The sequence below is a fragment of the Anser cygnoides genome, chromosome 16 (genome assembly GCF_040182565.1).
Source record: "Anser cygnoides isolate HZ-2024a breed goose chromosome 16, Taihu_goose_T2T_genome, whole genome shotgun sequence".
Lineage (NCBI taxonomy): Eukaryota > Metazoa > Chordata > Aves > Anseriformes > Anatidae > Anser > Anser cygnoides.
The window spans coordinates 2,586,523-2,606,212 of record NC_089888.1 but is presented as its reverse complement, the minus strand read 5'-3'; the positions used below and the strand labels follow the sequence as shown (position 1 = coordinate 2,606,212).

General features: G+C 50.6%; 1 protein-coding gene across 2 annotated transcripts; it reads left to right on the top strand.

Annotated features, from left to right (window-relative positions):
• The first annotated feature begins 488 nt into the window (after positions 1–488).
• On the top strand, positions 489–17,915 carry LOC106040774 (DEP domain-containing mTOR-interacting protein-like). Of its 2 annotated transcripts, none has more exons than XM_048074753.2 (9): positions 489–844; positions 7,869–8,047; positions 11,522–11,645; positions 12,826–13,004; positions 13,607–13,792; positions 14,163–14,303; positions 14,618–14,688; positions 16,543–16,647; positions 17,643–17,915. In XM_048074753.2, exons 1-9 carry the CDS (start codon positions 759–761, stop codon positions 17,766–17,768), a joined length of 1,197 nt encoding a protein of 398 aa, XP_047930710.1. In that variant the 5' UTR covers positions 489–758; the 3' UTR covers positions 17,769–17,915. The 2 variants fall into 2 exon arrangements, with proteins under 2 accessions (XP_047930710.1, XP_047930709.1); XM_048074752.2 differs by lacking the exon at positions 489–844 and adding an exon at positions 3,260–3,382.
• Positions 17,916–19,690: the final 1,775 nt, after the last annotated feature.

Here is a 19,690-nt window from a genome sequence, read left to right as displayed (position 1 = left end):
TGGAAATATAATTGCACACGCATCTGACGGCAATGACGGCTGTAATTAATCGCCTCCATGTCCCAGTTCCTCTGCTTATTGCTTTACTCAACATTATCATTGCAAGGTCAGCTTTGGCCTGCAGAGAAAGATCTCTGATGGAGTAAAGGGCAGGCAGGAGCGGAGGCAGGTGTCGGTGCCTGGAGGCAGGCTCTAATGGCCCAAGCCAGGAGACCCATCCCCTCCAGCCCTTGCTAATTGCAGGCTGAGCTTCTCCATCCGACCTCTGCGATGGTTGCTACCACGAGGAAGGAACCAGGCTGCCCTGAGCCCGCTTTTCAGCCCGCGTCGGCCTTGGTGCGGGATGGAGCCGGGAGGAAAAGCCCTTAGGGAAGAGGCTGGGACCAGCCTCCACCCTGGGAGTCGGCTGGAGCCCTTCTTAGGGAAGGCGCGGCACGAGGACGGGGTGGCTGCGGGGCTTTTCCTCACCGCCCGACCGAAAGAGCATCCTCCGAGCACAGCGGCACCCCGCAGCCGTGCGGGCAGGGCGAGCGCCCCGCGGGTGAGGCCGGCTCCGAGCCTCCGCGGGGCCTCCAAGGCTCCGCCTCCGGCCTCCGGGGAGGGGAGGAGAGGCCGGGAGCGGCCCCGGCGGCTCGGGGCTGCCCACCTGAGCCTCGCTTTGCGGGGTTGGGACCGAGCAGCCTCCGGCCCCGCGAGCCCATGGGGGGCCCGGGGAGGGTGCGGAGCTCCTGCCCCGCTCGGGCTGCCTCCCGGCCGGCATGGAGAGCCTGGGCGGCAGCCTGAAGAAGAAAGCCGCGGAGCTGCACTACAGGGCAGAGGTGATGATCGCCGGGGAGCAGCTGAGGTAGGAGGCAGGGCTGGCGGGGGCTCGGGGCTGCACCCACCCGCGGGGGGGTCCCTGCTGTGCCCCCCGGTGCTCGGTTTGCTGAGCACCCCCCCCCCTTCTCTGGCACCGAGCTGCCGGAGAAGCAGGTCCTTCCCCGTGTCACCCCGTCCTGCTGCTCAGCACCGGGCAGCTCCTGCCCTCCGCCTCCGGGTGCTAGGGGATCGCCCGGCGCCTTTGGGTGGCAGCGGGTTTTCTGCTCCTCCGGCATCCTGCACCACGTCCAGAGCCTGCTGCAGTGACACCGGCATCCTGGGGACACTGAGAGCCTGGGGACACTGAGAGCCTGGGGACACTGAGAGCCTGGGGACACTGAGAGCCTGGGGACACCAGCACTCTGGGGACAGCCCTGCCCATGGGGCTTGGACTTTTGGGGCGATGCAGGAGGGCGCTCCATGGGTGCTGTGCGCCTGAATGCGAGCAACCTGAAGGGTCTCGTGAAAAAGTTGCTTTTGGGAACTTGCGCTGTTTCATGGTCCCGGTTCTCAAGCAACTTCTGAGCTCTCTTCTTATGAAGACTGAAATAAGTTCTGCTGTGCAGGGCAACCCGTGTGTCTGAGAAGCATGCTCCTTGTGCGTCTGGGGTCGGAAAAAAAAACTGCCTCTAAACATGCAGCTATAGGCTTTTCTCGCTCTCCAGCAGAGTTGGCTTGCTTGTATCTGGAGCTGTTCTTTTTTGCTTTGAAATGTGGGTGGGAGCTAGGAAATATATCCTTGAATAATGTGAAGAGCCCGGAGCCCATGTCTGTTAGCACCAGAATCCTAAAATTACCTCTGTGCCACTGTGCTGTCCAGACTCAGTGTTCATGTTAGCCTTAGCTTTATTAATTTGCGTTGTATTAAGGACTGACAATTTCCTTCTAAAGATTAGGGCTCCATTCTGGAAACACAGCCCACGTCCAAGGTGGCTGGAATGTAAATGTGCAACAATGGTCAGCCACATTTCCGTTGTCTTTCCCAAATATTGCCTGCATTATAAGTGAGGTTTAGAAAATGAGCTTAACTTTCTTGCAGGGAAGAGCAGCAGCAGATCTAAGTGCGTTGCTTCATTTCAGTAACTCATTGCAAGTGACGCTAAATTATTGCTTTTTCCATCCCACAGGCAGGGCAGGCTTATTCATATTTATATTTCCAATGTTTTACTCATCTGGAGTGACTGTGGTCATGGGCGCTATAGCCTGGGCCAAAGGAAGGGGTCAGGTATTCAGAAAATAAATTAACTGAGCTATGTGTTAAGGCTGCAATGAGTGGGTATGCAAGGGCTGTGATGTGACTTCCTAGCTCTTTTTACTGGTCAAGAGCATGTCAAATCCTAGAGCATTTTGACATTTGTGACTGTAAAGAGGAGATGGGGGCACAATAAACCTATCTGTGAAAAGAGCTTTTCTACCATCCTGTGCACTGCCCTAGTTCTTATAAGCAAGGAAAAGATGCAGTGCAAATGGTACATTCTTCTGAAAACCCATAACACCAACTCATTTTTTCCTTCCAATATTTGTCTAGGAGCTTCAGTCCTCACTCTCAGTGCAAATGTGCCCTCAGGCTTTTAGAAAAAAAGCCATTTAGCTTTAAAAACACAGGACATATGTACTTTGGGGAACAAGATGCAGATACTTTTTGAGACACCCATATAAATATTTTTTTCCCTGTAGCTGGAGTGTCTGGGAGTTTCCTGGTTTGAGTTAGGGAGCTCCCAAAATCCCAGTTTTCAGACCCCTTGCAGCAGGTTGCAGTCCTGAACTGAACCTTGCTCCTCTCGAAGCCCTCGAGGTTCATAGCACAAGTCTTGTGGGGAGCGGTGGAGGGAGCTGGGGTTCCTCGGCTTGGAGAAAAGGAGGCTCAGGTGAGAACTCATTGAGCTCTACAATTACCTTAAAGGAGGCTGTATTGAGGTTGGGATCGAGCTCTTCTCCCAGTCACTGATAAGACAAGGAAACTGCCTTAAATTGTGCCGGGGAGGTCTAGGTAGGGTATTAGATAAAATTTATTTACTGCAAGAGTTGTGAAGTAGTAGAACAGGCTGCCCAGGGAAGTGATTGAGTCACCATCCCTGGAGGTCTTCAAAAAACATGTAGATGTAGAGCTTAGGGACATGGTTTAATGGTGGGCTTGGCAGTGCTAGGTCGAAGGTTGGACCAGGTGATCTTAGAGGTCTTTTCAACCTGCATGATTCTGTGAGTCTAAGCTCTTTGTTTCCTAGAGGACAGCAGGTGGCTTTCATCCAGCATGACTGCACTGCTCTTTACTTGTGCTTTGCAGGTGATGGGTCTAAATGCTGGGGTCTTGGGCAGAGCAGTCTCATCCTTCTGCCTTGGTCTGGGCAGGAGCTTGTTCCCAGTGCAGAAAGTCTGGAGTCTGCTGCTGGGCAGGAAGGTGGAGAGCTGGACTCCAGCAACCTGCTGCCCAGTTCGTCCAGCCGAAAGGAGAATTGAGTGACAGCAGAGCACCCTGCATGCTCGAGCCCCTCTCTTGTATTTTGGGGATCCTCCAGCTTGGCAGGTAAGGAGGATTTAGTGCCATGAATCTTCCCAAGGCCAGTTGGGTAGGTATTGATGGGGAAACGGAGGCACAGAGGCTGGATGACCTTGCTGAGGCAAGGGCAGGACTAAATGCCTGCGTTGTGTTCCCCTGCTTGCCCTTGGATAAGGAATCACGGCACCGCATAAAGGAGCCTCGCAGACTTCTCCCGTGCATGCTCTGTAAGCCTTGATCAGCAAATCATGCTGTTGTATCTACAAAAAACCTCAAACATTTGTTTTCCCTGTTCTCCACTTCCTGCCCTGCCTCCTCCTTGCTATTGTATTTAGCCAAACAAACCTTTGTTCCGTCTTTATGGTTCTTTGGCTTCCCAGCAAGTTTGCAAATCCCTCTCGGTTTGCTTTGGCTGGAACGATGAGTCTGTTCAGTGTCGCGGTGCATTTCCCAGCCAGAAATGGCTGCACAAGTGAGGGGTGAGGAAATGCTTCTTGGGGATGGCCAGGGATGAACTTATCCTAAAGAAATTGGGGGGGACACTGCGTGCTGTGCTTGGGGCTGGCTGCCTGCTGGCTGCCTTCACTTCCACACAGATGTTGCTTCCTGGTCCACGGAGGGGGAAGAGAAGTTTGGGTCCCAAGTCACTCCCCATCAGAAAGACAAAAATATTAATTTCCACTGATATCTTGGTGCTGTGTTTGACAGGGTTGCTGTGTCAGGCATTCCTCGCGTCTCCTGCTGTCGGTCTTTTTGTTTCAGCCGGGTAATCTTGCATGAAAATCCCAGTAGTTTTACTGGGTGTTGAGTGCTCTTGGGTGGCATTCCATAAGCGAGGCCCAATTAGTCATTTCTAATTGCAACAAATGGCTTATCTGCACAGAGATATCCGGGAACAGCTACTGCGCTTTGAATTCACACCCTTCTGTAAGCTGGGTTTCTCAAGTATAGACAAGTCCTTGTGCACTCCTCTGGGGATTCATCACGGTCAGGTGAACCAGCTGTTCTCCAGTAACTCTGCTAAGCTGCATTAATCACTCGGAGATGTGAAATATACTCAGGAAACTTATACCCGGTCTTGGACAAAGAAAAGGGAAGGAAGGTTTTCTCCTACGAAGAACAAAGTTGTGATTTCAACTGCTGTCCAGGACTTTCCAAGGTGGTGTTTTAATTGGATACTCCGACTGAGACGCTGTTATACAGAGTGCTAATACTTTGATGCTTTGAAAATTAGGTTCGCTTCGAGGTTTGGAGCTGAACCTGCCCTAGTTTGTATCCCTGGCTGAGATAGGGGGTCCACAGGAGGTGCTTGGTGTGGCAGTCACCAAGTGAACTTCTGGCTGTTATTCAGAAGATCATGCAACGTGGTCAGAAAGCTGCTATTACACTTTTTATTTATTTATTTTTTTTTTAGTGCTGGTGAAAGAGAAGCCTAAGAAGCAGAGTTGCTCTTGCTGGAATTGCTTTTTGAGGTTTAAGTTCAGTTTTCCTATATGTGCATTTAAACAGAAGAAGGAAAATAAAACACATCTGTACCTCTTTGAATGGGCTGCCACAGCCATGCAAAACTCTCCCCTCCCTAATGTGCTTTTGCAAGTATGGGAGTGCAGCAAGCTGGGTTCTGCAGTGGTTGATTTGTAAGAATGTTCCTCTCCAGCAGCTATTTTGCAGATGTGCTCTTGTGGCTGGTGCTCCCTTTTACTGAGCACTCAGCTTTTTATTTTTTCCCCCCCCCTCTAAAGATAGGAAAATAAAAGATCATTTGGATGATGTATCTTCAGGGTCGTTCATTTATATTTAATTTCTGTGGGAATGCAAACTTCAGTTAACGTCCTTGAGATTTTCACCTTGGCATTTGGGCTGCTCAAGGCTCGTTTACGCAAGCAGGAGGTGATGGGGAGCAATGAGCAGCGATTCCGCCAGCTCCCGGTGAGGGGTCCCGCTCTGCGCCAACACACGGGGCTCTTGGTGCAGGACAGCTCTCACTTCAGGGATTGCTCTGGCTGTCCAGCTCCCGTGCAGTAAACCCAGCACCCTTTCCAATACAAGGAAGTGCTCGTGTTGCTGTACGTCTTTGATTCAGGCTCTTGGTTCCAAACTGTGTGAAATGTGAGTGCACAGAAATCGTGGAGAGCGGAGCTGCGTGGTTGGCAATGCACCCCAGCGGTGGGCATCCTTCAGGGCACTGGTAACAACCAGTGGGACTTAAACTCTTGACTCCCTCGAGGGTTTCTTAGAATTTATTTTCTGTTTGCGCTGCTGCAGGTCAGCCTTTCAACAAGGTCATGCAGAGGGAAGGATGGTGTCTTTTTAGTGACCTTGACGAAGAAACAAGTCGGTTACGCAGCGCAGTCTGTCCAAAGCAAGTGCATGCGAAAGCAGCGTGCTGGCTGCCAGACCAGGAACGTTTCATAACAGTTGGCTGTCATGTTCCAGCAAGCATCTTATCCTTGTATTGTGCCTTTATTTATTTATTTTGTCCTTTTGAAGAAATAATATGTACATGGGAAAGGTTTTGGCATGTAGAAAATTTGTAATAGTGCATTACATATGCTTCCTTAACGTTTTTTTTTTCACTTGGAAGCATGGTTACGAAACAGTCACAGCTCCAGTGGCTTTGTTTTTCCAACGTGGTATATAGGCTGCTTCAGAGGGGTGTCAGCCAAGCTGCTCAAAGATGCAGTTGACGTTATGCCCTTGTGTATCTGAAGGACACGATCTGTCTCCTCTTAGTTGATGGGAAACATGAGGACAGTGAACAAGACCACAAGGACACTCGAGCTGTGTGTCCTCCACTGCCTTGAGTCTGTGGGCAGCAGGGCAAACTTCTCACAAACTCCAAACAGCACAAAAGATCTATGACACTGCTGCTCCAAGACGTTTAAACCCCACTTTATTCCCTCCCTGACAATTGTTCACAGTAGAATAGTTTCAAAATAAGAATGTATATTAATTTAAATCCTAATAATTTTTAACAGTACTTCTTTTCTGAAAATCTTCTTTTTCCCCTCCCCTGAAGCTCTGTGCATTTCCTGCAGTATTCTGAAATGTGACATTTTTGGTTTAGTCATTTGTGTTGCTTTTTTTATGTCTCTGCATTGTCAAATCCTGCCATGTTTCTTTGGGTGTTACCTGGAAGGTCCGAGCCTATCTATTAACAATTATGTTGGCTTGTAGTAGCCTGAACACTAATTGCAGCAGTCAGTTACTACATTTTTATCCAACAAAGGTTTTATCTTAAGACTTTTGAGACCCTGGCATTTGTTAATCCTATAATGTAGGATAATCTGTTATTATCTGATAGATTTCAGGATATTTAAAATTTCTCGTATGGTGCTTGCAACTATTGTTCAACAGGCTGCCACGTACGATGTGGTGTCTACAAAACAAAGGAACCTGAGGAATTAAACAAAGAACCACTGCAGTGATTAATGCCTTTGTAAAATACACTGGCTTGAGGCAAAACTGTGAATTGGAATAGATAACTTGGAACCAGAAATGTCCTGAAGTTACAGAGAAGATATTAATTAAACATCTCCTCTCTGAGTCTGCCGCATGCACAGGGCGTTTTTCAGGGTGAGCGTTTTGAGAACAGCAATGACTACAGGGCAGAAGCCTGGCTGCTGGTCAGATCTCCTGCCGGGCTGGGTTAGCTTTGGCATGAGCACACAAGATCTCTGTGCTTTGCGGCTCGCTCTGTCGTTCAAGTCTTCTTAAATGTCAAAGCTGAACCCACCTGAGCGACCTTCACTCGTATTCATCTTTCCATCAGAGCTGCAGACTAGCCACAACGTCAGGGTTCTCAGGGTAGGACGCTTGTACTTCTGGTGAAATCTGTCCCAGTCTGTCCCAGTTTGAACCAGAAAAAGTCAGGACTACTGCTGGACCGAAGGCAGCGCTATCTCTGAGCGAGCTGTCTGTGGCTGGCTCGTGGTTCGGATCAGTTTGCTCGTGTTTGCTGGGGATTATTGGTACAGGAAAGCACAGATCTGCCTGGCATTCGTCCTTGTTAGAAGAAACAAGGGCTCCCATTGACGGTCCCACCCTGAGCTCCAGCCTTTAGGCTCCAGCCTTTGTCCTGGTGGCAGCGACGTTCCTGCTCCCATGCTTATGGGGAAGGAGAGCTCGACACAGAACCGTGCCAAGAGGACAAATATGTGTGCTATTATTTTGTGTGTGTATTTTGGCCCTTCTTCACAAGCTTCAGTGAGCTGCTGCGTATTTTTCAGGGACCTGTTTAGAGCAAAAAATCTTGTGTGGTTCAATGTCTGGTGCAGGCAATCACCAAATCCACGCAGTGGGGGTAGGGAGAAGGGGATGTTGAAGAGAGGCTCCTTAGGATGGGCTGATGCAGTCTAGCAAAGCGAAGAGGTTTGGTTGAACTTGTTAGCCACTGGGTGCTTGCCAGAAGTCCCAAATCAGCAGCAGTTTCTCTGGGCTGGGCAGGTGCTGGGTGCTGGACTGAAAGCTCCCTGCAGCGCCAGCTGGGCTCAGCAGCCGTCTTTCTCCCCAGGCTTCGCCTCCACGATGGGAAGCTCATTAAGGACAGACGCTACCACCTCCGAACGTACCCCAACTGCTTCGTGGCCAAGGAGCTCACGGACTGGCTGATCGACCACAAAGAAGCCCCAGACCGAGAGACGGGCATCCGCCTCATGCAGAAGCTGATGGACCACTACATCATCCACCACGGTGGGTGGGTTTCTCCGCCACCCACTGAGCCTCCCCAGGGGGTAGCTGCCTGTCTGCTCACTGCGTGTGGCCGTCAGAGGCACAATCAGGTCCCTTTTTGTGGCCATCCCATGGGCGAGGGCTCCTGGGGGTGATGGGCAGGCTGGATGGGGTCGGATCAGAGTTGCTGCAGTGCTTTGGGGGATGCGCCGGTTCCCTGTCCTGCAGAAAGGGAATAGGGGTGGGTGTTGGTAAAAACATCTCGGGTGGCTTTTATCTGAAGGTGATTTCAGTAATTCCTGACCTGTATTCACCTGCAGTGAATGTACCAGCAGAGGGGTGGTTATTTTTACAGAAGCTAGTCTAGCTCGTGCTTGTGCCAGGCAGGAGTGGAAGCTGAATGACGATGCACGCTTCCTATCTGCAGAAAAGCTCATTTCTTACTGTAGGGGCCCAGTGTTCCCCACTTTCTCCATTCACACCTGGGTAGGACAAGAGGGGGTGTGGAGTCCACACCATCCAAAACAAACAAACAAACCAACTGTAAATCTGGGGGCAAAGCTATCCCTTGGAAATTAGGTGTGTGGTGCCATTTCAAAGGCTTTTCTTTGGAACCTGTTAAAAGAAAAAAAAAAAGGGGGGGGGGGGGGGGGGCGGGGGTAGAGAGAAAAAAAGAAAAAGCTTCATTCCCAAGCCCAACTTGTAATATTCAGGCTTGGTTCTTTTTAATATTTTTTTGAACTCCCGACAGTTTTGGACTGACCCATGTCTCGCGCTGCGGTCTGTGCCCATCCCCGAGCTGCAGAGCAGTCACCGAGGTCAGCCCTGGCACATGCACCTGCTGCAGCCCTGCCTGCACCTCTGCCTTCACCTTTCTCTCCAAAAACATGCACGGCACATCCTTGCTGCAGGCCCTGGTCCTGGGTGTGCAGCTGCTGTCACTTCTGGCAGAGCGAGCTGCTTTTTTCCTCTTCCTTTTTTTGAGAGCCCAGAGCCTCAGCCCGCTGAAGGCTGTTCAGCCTTTGATTTTTTTTCATTTTTTTATATATTTGTAGGCTGTGCCTTCTCGATGGAGGCAGTGATGCTCAGACTGCCTACACGCTTCTCAAAACGTGTGGCCATGCTTCTTCCATGTTAGATGAAATATTGAGAAACGGTTGGCAAAGAAGGGGCTCGAGCGGAACAAGGTTCCACGTTCAGCTTTCAGCCAAGCATCCAGGCAAGGTGCCCAGGTGTTCAGCCACAGCTGGGGCTGCTTCCCCCTGCCCTGCCATTGCCTTTGGAAGGCATCTCCTACTCGGACAGGCAAGGGCAGAGGTGCTTAAATAGGAATGTTTGCAGTTGCAGTGAAGATTTCCTCGGATTTCTAAGATTTTTCCAAAGAAATCTTAAGGCTTCGGACCTATTTTTTTTTCCTAATAAAATAATAAAAACAGATTTGTTTTCTAGAGGAAGGGAAGCTTTATTCTAATATGAGATCTTTGGGACACGAGCGCCAGTAACCTGGTGCGTGGTGGCAGTCTGTCGTAAGCTGAGGAGGTGGAAATGGATGCCAGACACCAAATTCAGCCCTCTCTTCCCCCATCTTCTAGGAGCTGCCTTTGACCAGCGCAATGCACTCTGTTGCCATCTGCGCCTTGCTGGGTTCATGCCCTTTGTGTTACGCTGCCTTGAAAAAAAATAAACCCCGCTGCTGTGCTTTATTGCAAACGCATAACACCGAAGCAGTGAGTTCTCAGTTATCCATTAACGCTGAAAAGTGATTATTTTTCCATCTCTCCAGCCAACAATTTCAAATAAAGCCATTAGTTAGCTAAACCTCCGCGGCTGTGGCTGCTGGTGCTGCTTTGATTGCTTATCGTGGGCACGTCCCTCCCGCTCCCGCGATAATTCCTCGCAGAACACCCACGCTGGCTTTCCGGCTCAGCTCAGGACCATTAATTTTCGTTAGTCCTATGGAAATTGGGCTGTCTGCTAATCGCAGCACTGCGCTAAGTGCTTTGCGATCGGCTGCCTAAACTGTTCGCCCTCTTCTCCGCTGGGACCCAGAAGGCAATAATTATCTCGTGCAGATTGCTTCCTGTGCTGCCTGGTGTGGTGCACGCTGGTGCTCTGTGACACGCTGCAAACGTGTTAGGCTTCACACAGCAAAGCGCTTTGGCTTCCTAGAGGTGCTGTCCTGTAAGATTTTGTGCTCGATTCCCATCTATCACCCAAAGGCAAAGGCATCTAAGGCACCACTCCTTTCAATTAAGATGTTCCCAACTTTCACCTTTCGAAATCACCGTCCCGACCTGCCCTCTGCCTGATGAGTCACGGGCTTCGGTGTCCTGATTTCCCACCGGGACGACTGCTCGGGAGGAATTAGGGACTCAGGATAATCTGACAGGCTTTGGCATCGTCGCCAAAATGGGAATGAAGCTTTGCCAGTTTGCTCGGAAGGAGGAACAAGCGTTAAAGTTTTCACAAGAAGTATGTTACATCATTTGGATTTTGCTCTGGTGTATTACATTACTTCAGTGAGGAAATCGGTGTGGTTTTCTTTGTCTCTCTCTTCTCTCTGGTCTACTTTTCTTTGTTTTCTGGGTATCTTCTTTATACCATTTTTATCAGTGAAGTTTTTCCCTTCTTCCTTCAGACAGATTGACCTGAAGCAAGGCAGGCTGACATATCTGAGAACTGGACTGTGATTTCTATTTCTTTTTTAATTGTAATCTAGGCGTTTGTTGTAGGCAAGTTTATCTCAGAACTGTATCCCAAATATTTGCCTGTTGAATGTCACATGAATTTAATAACCATGCGTTTACAGACTGTGTTCTCAGCCACAAGGTAAATATGAAAGTGGGACTTTCCACAGTGATTGGTTTATTCCAGTTGTGTGCACCTAGCTTTGGAGGAAAGAATGAAAAAAAAACCTCTGTTGAGGTCAGCTTGCCAACAAGTGAATCGGGCAGGGCTGGCAGAAAATGGTGTGGAAAAGTTTTTGTCATTATACCTTATAATTTGCAAGTAGGTGGTCTGGGATTTTGGATGCGGTGATGTAGGGTTTTTTTTCCTTTTCTTCCAAGTCTCCATAAACACGGCAGTAGCTTTCTTTAGAAAAAAAAAAAAAAAGTTTCTTGAGACAATTCTGTTTGTTTTCTTTTAGTCTAAACCTAAACACCAGCATTCAAATTAAAATCAACAATATCCCCATTCTAACGAAGCAATTTAGTGACCGGGTCGAAGTGTGGCCTCAGAGCCAAGCTTTCCCAAGGCCTCTTCCACGGGGCTGACCTCTCCCACAGCCTTTCGCGATCCCCTAATTCGGGGACCGAGGGCTGGGATGCTGGTTGTTGCAGCGTGGTCGAGAGGCGGAGGTCAGGGCACTGCACAGCCCCTGGAGCTTCTAACCTGGGGATAAAGCTGAGCCTGTGCCCGGTGCTGCTGTCCATCTGTCCCGTACGGACTGACATCCATAACACTCACGTCCCTGCCCTGCGCTCCTCCTTCCAGTGTGCGACGAGCACTCGGACTACAAGGATGCCAAGCTGCTGTACCGCTTCCGCAAGGACGACGGGACCTTCCCCCTCAACAAGGACGTGAAGGTGTTCGTGAGGGGGCAGAGCCTGTACGAGAAGTGCGTGAGTCCTTCCCTGCCCCCCGGCGAGGGCTGCGCTCGCTGCTGCTGCTGCTTTGCGGCCGGGACCTGCAGCCACAGCGAGCTTCGCTGTTTCTTTTCTGTTCCCCGTGCTGCAGCGTTGGGAAATGATGTTTTCTGAGCCCTGCCACGGGACAATTTGGGCTCGCAGAGGTGCTGGGCTCTCAATTCACAGCTGCTTTGATGTGGTGCTGGGGGTTGGTAATGGGGAGCACGAGGGGCCAGGCTGCAGGCTGAGTGTCCCCAGCAGGGACACGTCCAGTGGCCGTTCCCAGTGCCCCCACAGCCCCAGCCAGTCACATCCACCAGCCCTGCTCGGCTCTGTCCCAGCAAAATCGGCAGGGCACAGGAATGTCAGGGCCTTTCTGGACCTGGCTCCTTGCGCCTCACTTAGTGTGTGTGCAACGTTTCTCATGGAAAAACATTTATAATAATTCCTGGACAGTAAAGGCAACTCCCTCCACCTCCGAGTGTTTGGTTTTCTTGGGGTTGATTGTGTCTGGTTCCCAATCTGAATTGTCTTCCTGACACCCGAGGAATCTGTTTGTCAGACTGGGTTCAGCCTCGTACCGCCCTGTGGACCCCTTTTCTTTAACAGCCTCTTCCTATTTTCTTGATCCTCAAAGCAATCAGCTGCATGAAGTGGCACGGAGGGAGATCAGAGGACGGGGTGGGTAGTTTCTGCTGTCCCCATCACCTCTGGCCGTTGGGCATCGCTTGCGGTTTGCTTCTGCTCCCAGCAGCAGCCAGGGCGAGCATCCTGCGTCTCACGGCTGAGGCTGCTGCACCCTCTCGTGGAGGCACTGGATGTAGCTCTCTCATGCTGCAAAACGAACGTGGCCTCACCAAAACTCATCTTCTTCACCAGTTTGGCATCAGCCGCTCGCGCACGCCTTGGGTTGCTTGCTCAGCTTTCCCCCTAGGCTTTAGCCGAAGTCGCAGCCGAACTGATCTCCCTGAATCTGCCTCCGCTGCCGCGCTGAGGATCTACAAAACTGCCTGACTGCAGCTCTGCCTTTCCCCCTCCCTTCCCGACGCCCCCCCAGCAGCGATGTTTTTGGCAGGAGCGCTTTGCCCGCTGCTCTCGTCCTTGCCTCGGCCGGCTGCGTGCGGTGGCAGGGCTGCGCGGCGTCACGGCGCCTTGTCCCACCTCCGCCAGGCTGGTCGGCGCCGAGGGGTCCATCCTGAAGGTGCGGGAGGAGAACTCGGTCAAGTACCAGAGGACGTTCCTGGGCTGCGAGATGGTCGACTGGCTGGTTCAGGAGGGGGAAGCGGAGAGCCGAAAGGAGGCGGTGGAGCTGGGCCAGGCGCTGCTGGAGCACGGGATCATTCAGCACGGTGAGCGAGGGGAAGGAAAGCAAGCGATGAGCATAGCTGTCGTGCCAGGAACAAACCCCCTTTCATGGCACGCAACAAGTGCTGGTCAAGTGCCCACTCGGAGATAGCAATGGGGCCTTTCAGTTCTATGTTTGGAGCTGGTGACCTTTGAAGCCCGAGCAAGCCGCCACCACCCGCCGGGGCTTTGAGCTGGAATCCGAGCCCGTATTCCTGCGGTTCTTCAAAGCCTCAGGCTGCAGGCCTGGGATCCACCCTGAGTTCTGAGGGCTGGTGGCGAGGATGTAATGTTCAGCTCCACTTGGTCGGAGATCACACCCATCTGCGGGATTTAAATTTTCCATTTGGAGGGCAGGGAGTCCTCTGAGTGTCTGGGACAGGGGCAGGCAGGGGGCTGCAACTCAGTGCTGTGCTTCTGGGAGATGACAGTTCAGGGAGAGGTGGCCCTGCTGTTCCTCTTTCCCTGCAGGGAACTTTCTCCAACGGTCAGAAAATCTGAAATATAAAACAGAAGCACCAAAAGCAATTCACCTGGGTCCCTCAGTATATTTTCCACATGTTTTCCACACCCCCTCAGCCTCCTCCTCCTCCGTTGTTCTCTCCAGTCTCCAACAGGCATCACTTCTTTGACGGTGACCTCCTCTACCAGTTCTGGATCAACTTCCGACGCAGGCGGCGTCTCACCGAGCTGCTCAACGAGAACTCTTCCCGCACCTTGTCCGAGAGCCCAGACAGCCCCTTCTGCCTCCGCAAGCTCAACCCAGACCCAGGCAACACCAGCTTTCTCTCTGGTAACTGTGCTTGTGTTGGTGGAGGGGGTTGAAACCAGAGCTTCCATCGCCAGAGCATCTCAGAGCTGAGGGATTAGCTCCAGCAGAGCATTAGGGATCCTATAAAGTGACTGCCCATCCCGTGGACCGCTTTGTGGTGGAGGTCAGGGTGCAGAGGCAGTCTCTATCATGGCTCACCATCCCAGGAAAATAACTCATCAGCAGCTCAACTCAGCTCTTGGTCCTTCTTTAAAACTAGTTTTGTTCTGCCTAAACTCGAATGTCAAATTTGGTGCATGTGTACCCTTCAGACGTGGGTCAGGCTGGTGTGGGAAGTTTGTTAAACGGGTCTGTTCTTTCCTTGGATAATTGTTCTCTCTGCCTTTTTCAGTGCAGCCCAACAAGGAGATCAAAATTGTCTCAGCGGTTCGAAGGAGCAGCATCACTTCCCTCGCTGGAAACGCCAACCCCTACTTCAGCGTTACTCCCACGCTGGTGTTCCCTCCCGTGGCCGAGTGCAACCCCAAATCAGGTCGGGGCTTCTGCACTGCCCTCTTGCTGCACAGGGTGCGCCTCGTCCCTCCGGGCACGAGCTAGCTCGGGCCTCGAGTCCCAAACCCTCCACCTTGTGCTCGGTGACTTGCAGGAGGAGAGGGTCAGCTTCACCCCCGAAGCCTGATTTGAAAAGTTGTGAGGCTATTTTGAAAAATATTGATATGAATAGAGAGGTTTCTGGGTGCAGATTCTGACATCTGTTCTCCAGCCCACGAACCCCAGGCTGCCTTACCTTGTGCTTTACTGCGTGAACCCCACGATTCTGATAGGATCTGTCACCTTCTGCCCTAGTGTTAAAGAGACCTGTCACCAACGAAGAGCTCCTGTCCCCCGGGGCTCCCTACGTCAAGAAGACGCTAACTGTAAGTGACCGTAGCGAATGGTATCGCTAATCTGATGGTATTGAGCTCCCCGGCTGCTCTTTGATCACTTTCTGCCTGCTGCTCTGACCTCTGCATGTTAAAACTTTGATTGCATGTCACTTCATCCCAGCTCTCCTTCCTGGTGCCTCTCGGCGGGTCGATGTCTTCAGGTCTTCTTCTGGCTGAAAGTGGCGGTGACTGCTGCAGCCTCTGCTTTAATGCATATCAAAGGGGAAAGAGAATGTTTCCTGGACAGGAAAAATCGGATTTGTTTCATCCAGCTCCATGCAAACTGTGGATTCAGTCAAGTCTTGTGACAGTTGGGGCTTTGACGCTCATCCTGTCTTCCACAGAAATGTGCTATTTTATTTAACTCAGCTTTGGGTTCCTGTTCCAGAACAGATATATCAGAGCACTCCATCACCTGCTGATGGAGTAGCATTGAACAGGGAGCATTCAGGGACCACTGTTCCCTTATTATGATCGTCTTTTGTCATGAACAAAATGAGCACACCACAAAATCTCTGTGATTCTGCAGACAGCCAGAGTTTGGGGCTTTTTCTTTTCTAAGCTGTAGGACCAGACGGCTGCAGCTGGCCAAGGCAGCTCTGCCTTGAGTGCTGGCTGCGAATGCCACAGCTTCTGCCTGAGGATCCTAGCGTGCTCTGTTATTTTGGGGTAAATATCAGCCCTTCCCTGCTCACCTCCATGAGGGGAACCTGCGGTGGCCAGCTAGGAAGCGTACTATCTCTCCCCGTACTGGTTTGATGCAATTACAGGGCTCACAGAAGGGCTGAAGATCTGGTCCCAAAGGTAACTGGGCTGTAGAAGCCGGTGGGAAGGAAAAAGAGAGATAAAACAGGTGATTAGCGTGGCATGTATGGGGACATGCCGTTTGTTCTCCTCCTGAATGTTCTTGCCCTGCCCTTGAACTCTGCCAGCCGGGGCCTTTCATGGCTCGTTTCCTTCTGCTTAGCTGTGCAGTTGCTGTTATTTATTTATATGGCTAATGTGCAAAGTCCTTTGAGAATTCCTTTTCTCCTTTAGTCACATCAAATGGCCACAGCATTAGAGCACGCTGCTTTGGCAGGCTGAGATCAGAGTGGGAAAAGTTAAAAGGGTGGCTGCTTCCATCCTGGAAACGCTTTTTGGTGCCAGCAAAAGGGCACAGCACGCACGCACTTTGGAAATGCCCTCAGTCTGCTCCTGGTTCACACCTTGCCCTGGCTTCATGCTGCCATTAACTACACCTGCAGACAGAGAAATAAATAGTCCAGGAGGGCAAAGACCTCTGGCACGCTGGATTTTCAGGTGATGCCTGTTCAAAACCCTTTCATAAATTCAGAGTGGAAACCTGAAGCTAATCTCTGCCCATGGCTGAGCATGGGGGGAATGGGGAGAATGGGAGGGATGTGTCATTGCCAAGTGTGTGCTGAGAGACACTGGCACAGGTGAATGAAAAAGTCCACCAGAATTAAAGCAGAGAGAGAAACGGGCTGCCCTTGACACCAATCTTTCCAAGAGCAATTAGTCCCCAGCTGCCATGCAGGGAGCTGGCAGAGACTTTTAACTGATATGGAAAGCTCCCTGGTGCCCAAGGATGTTCTCCTCCCATCTGGGAGGCTGAGAAAGAGCCATCGGGTGACAACTATTGCTAACGTAACAGAAGACAAAAAACGAAGGTCCTTTTTTCTTACTGGTGTCAGAGGAGCCCTGAGGCAAACCCTGCTTTCCCTCCCCACCCACGATGGAGATGAGGATTGTAAGCAGAGCTCTCTGCATCAGTTGGAAATGTAGCATCTCCTCTATCGAGCCCATTCCTTTGTATCTAAAACCTTTTCATTCTGTTTGTAGATTGTGGGCGATGCTGTGGGCTGGGGGTTCGTGGTCCGAGGAGGAAGACCTTGCCACATCCAGGCCGTGGACCCAGGAGGACCCGCAGCTGCTGCGGGCATGAAGGTACTTTGCTCGTGGTGACTTGACACGAGGCAGGATTTACGTCCTGCTAGAGACTGTCGGGCTGAACGCATCCTCTGTGATATTCACACCTCCTGCAGCGGAGATGGAGCCTGCAGAGCGCTCTGGCCACGCTGTGAGAGGCCTTGGGAAGGATGCTGTCCGCAGGCAGAGCAAAGTGAGCAGGGAGGGAGTAAAGATTTATTTTGACTCACCTGCTGGTCTCACAGCTCCCACGATGTACTGCTCTTTGCGTATGTCTGCTGTTAACACCATAGTTCTGCACTGAACTATTTTCCGTGTTCGTGAAAGATGAATAACTTTAGACTGATACCCTGATTTTATTTGTCAGGTAATTCCCAGTATTTGCAGCTCAGGTGAAATGATCTGAGGTCCTGAAAATCATCTCAGACCTGCTATCCAAGCATGTGTGGGTTTTGTGTGTAGAGCTGGAGGCCTCGATTTAGGAACGAATGAAATAAATGAGTTTCAGAGTTCCCCTACAAGAACCCCAGCAGTGAGGGAGCAGTTTCTGCAGGCTGGTACAACTCTACAGCCACGTGGATGTTTGAAATAATGGGATTCTTCAGAGGCAGCGTGCGACTCCTTGTTTGCTTCAGGCAGGGTTGGAAGGAGATGGCTGAATACATTTCATTTGCTCCAGAGCCCAGTTCATTTCTCCTCACCTAATCCCATTTGCTACCAAATTACTAAATGTTATTATTGTGCCTCATTTCCATTTGTGAAATGAACCGCTGCTCACAAATGAGTCCTTTCTCTCTCTGTTAGCTCAGTCTAAATCCCTTTGGCCCCTTTTTCATGATACAGTGATTATAGCCCAGTGATTATTAGCGTGGCTTATAGAGTGACAACGCTTTGGGGTTTGCGGCGTTTTGTAGGAAGTTATTTGCAGCGCAGCCCCTGGCTCCAGCCAGGCATGAGCAGAAGTTGCTGTGACTGCATCGGCTGCAGGTAACCAGCCCTTCCTCTCCCTGCAGGTGTGCCAGTTTGTTTTCTCAGTGAATGGCATGTATGTTTTGCACCTGGACTATCAGACCATCAGCAGCCTCATCATGACAGGACCACGAACGCTCGTCATGGAAGTCATGGAAGCTGTTGAATGAGCGAAGGAGCCTCGTCCCGCCGCTGGGTGGAAAAGCAGGACACTTTGCAAACAAGGACGGACTGTGGGGAGGGACCGAGCTTGACCTTTCAGTCTGAAATGTTAGGTATTCTAACATACTTTCAAATAAATACATTGTAAAGGACAAGTCTTGGATTTGGTTGATGTTGAAATATGTGGCTCTGCCTGATCTTGAGAGGGTCTGAGCTCCTGCAGCCCCTTTCTGACACTGGTGGGAGAGTTCAGCACGTCACGAAGCCAAGCCTTCGAACAAGCCATCCACACAGCGAGCTGCGAGGCGGGCGGTGCAGGCTGGTAAGCAGCAAGAAGCTCAATACCAAGCGAGTTTACCGAGAACACAACGTGCTTTCCGGATGGCCCCATAAGCTGTGCCATCATCTGTGTTAAGAAAATAAGGAAACGACTGCAGTGATGTGCACTGCCTTGTAAAGGAAGACCAAGAGCCCTGCAGCACTTGGTGTAGGTACACAGCCAGGACTGGTTGCTTTTCCCAGCTGGGTTTCTTGTAAAGGTGAGACGTCTGTAGCAGCTCTTTCTGTGCCCCTAATTCCCAGTGATGCTTACATTAATTAACCAGAGTCGTCTTGGCATGGAGCAGGGCAGCTCCCACAGGTGGTAGGCTGCCACCGACCCGGTGACAGGAGGCAGAGGGAGAGGAGAGACCCGGAGCGGGGTCTGCGTGCAGGCAGGGCTGTGGTCAGAGCCCGACTCTGGGAGGGAAGGGAAATGAGTGAAAGCCACCCAAATCCAGGCCTCCTCAGCCCTGCTGCTCCCAGGATGACTTCATTTGTAGCCAATGTGGAATATTCATATGCTGCCTACTGTGAAAGTGAACCAAATGTAGAATAACAGGTAATAACAAGAATCTGGGGAGGTTTCTTGCTTTCCAGTTCACCGAGCATCCGGCTCGTATGGATGATTTCCAGCAGTCCTGCTTAGGGCAGGTCCCTCAATGCAGATTTCCTGACCTCCACCCAAACCAAACAACCAACCAAAAAACAAAAACACCTGGTTATTGATCACTTTAATTTGTCTCTGAATGGGAGCTGACTTGCGTGGAAAAACCGCTGCCAGCCATGTGTTAGGTATTGCGGTACTGCTGGCTGGCGTTTTTCTCTTTGGCGTAAAGGGCTGTGTGCTTCCTTAGTGCTGGTGGGGAGGAGTAGGACTACTTGCAGCTCAGTCTCCCCTGGAGCATGGTCCAAGCAGGGTGTCTTTCCAGACCATAGGCGAAAGCAGTCTTTTAAGCCTTTTGTCAACATGCTCAGAGTTGTTCCATCTAGCCACTCTGTGCACAAAGCAGCATCCCTCTGCCTTTTTGTTTTTTAAAATTAGGTTTTGTATTGCTGTTTAAAGAGGTGCTAGACAGTTGTGATGGCCCCAAGGTTTTGTCTTGAGTGACAGGGATTGAAGACAAAGCCAGGACACTCTGGCATTGCGTGGGCACCTTGGAAAAGGAGGCTAGAAAAGAACAACACAAATGTAAGCACGGGAAGCAGCTCTAGTTTTTCTCTGTCATAAGCAGCATAAATTTTGGCTCTAGGTTTGATTTTCCCTGAATGTGAAGTGCAGGAGGTGTGTGCTCTTTCCTTTCTCACCTCCTTCTAGTTTTGTAGTAAACTGTCACCAGTCTGAGCAGCTGCCGAAATCCAGCAGGAATTACAGCAGAGGTAATTCGTGGTATTTAAATACAGGGCTGTGTCAGTTCTGTGTTTACAGGCTCCTGGACCAGGTGCTTTATGTTTTGTTTTAAAAAGACTTAAGTGCTTTTTTTTTAGCGTTTAAAAGAAAAGTTAGAAGTTTAGTGTCTTTTATAGAACCCTTTGTCTTCTATATTCCGATGCTTTAAAATATTTAGTAAGTATTTTAAATTTAAATTTATTTAAATTATTTTAGGTTATA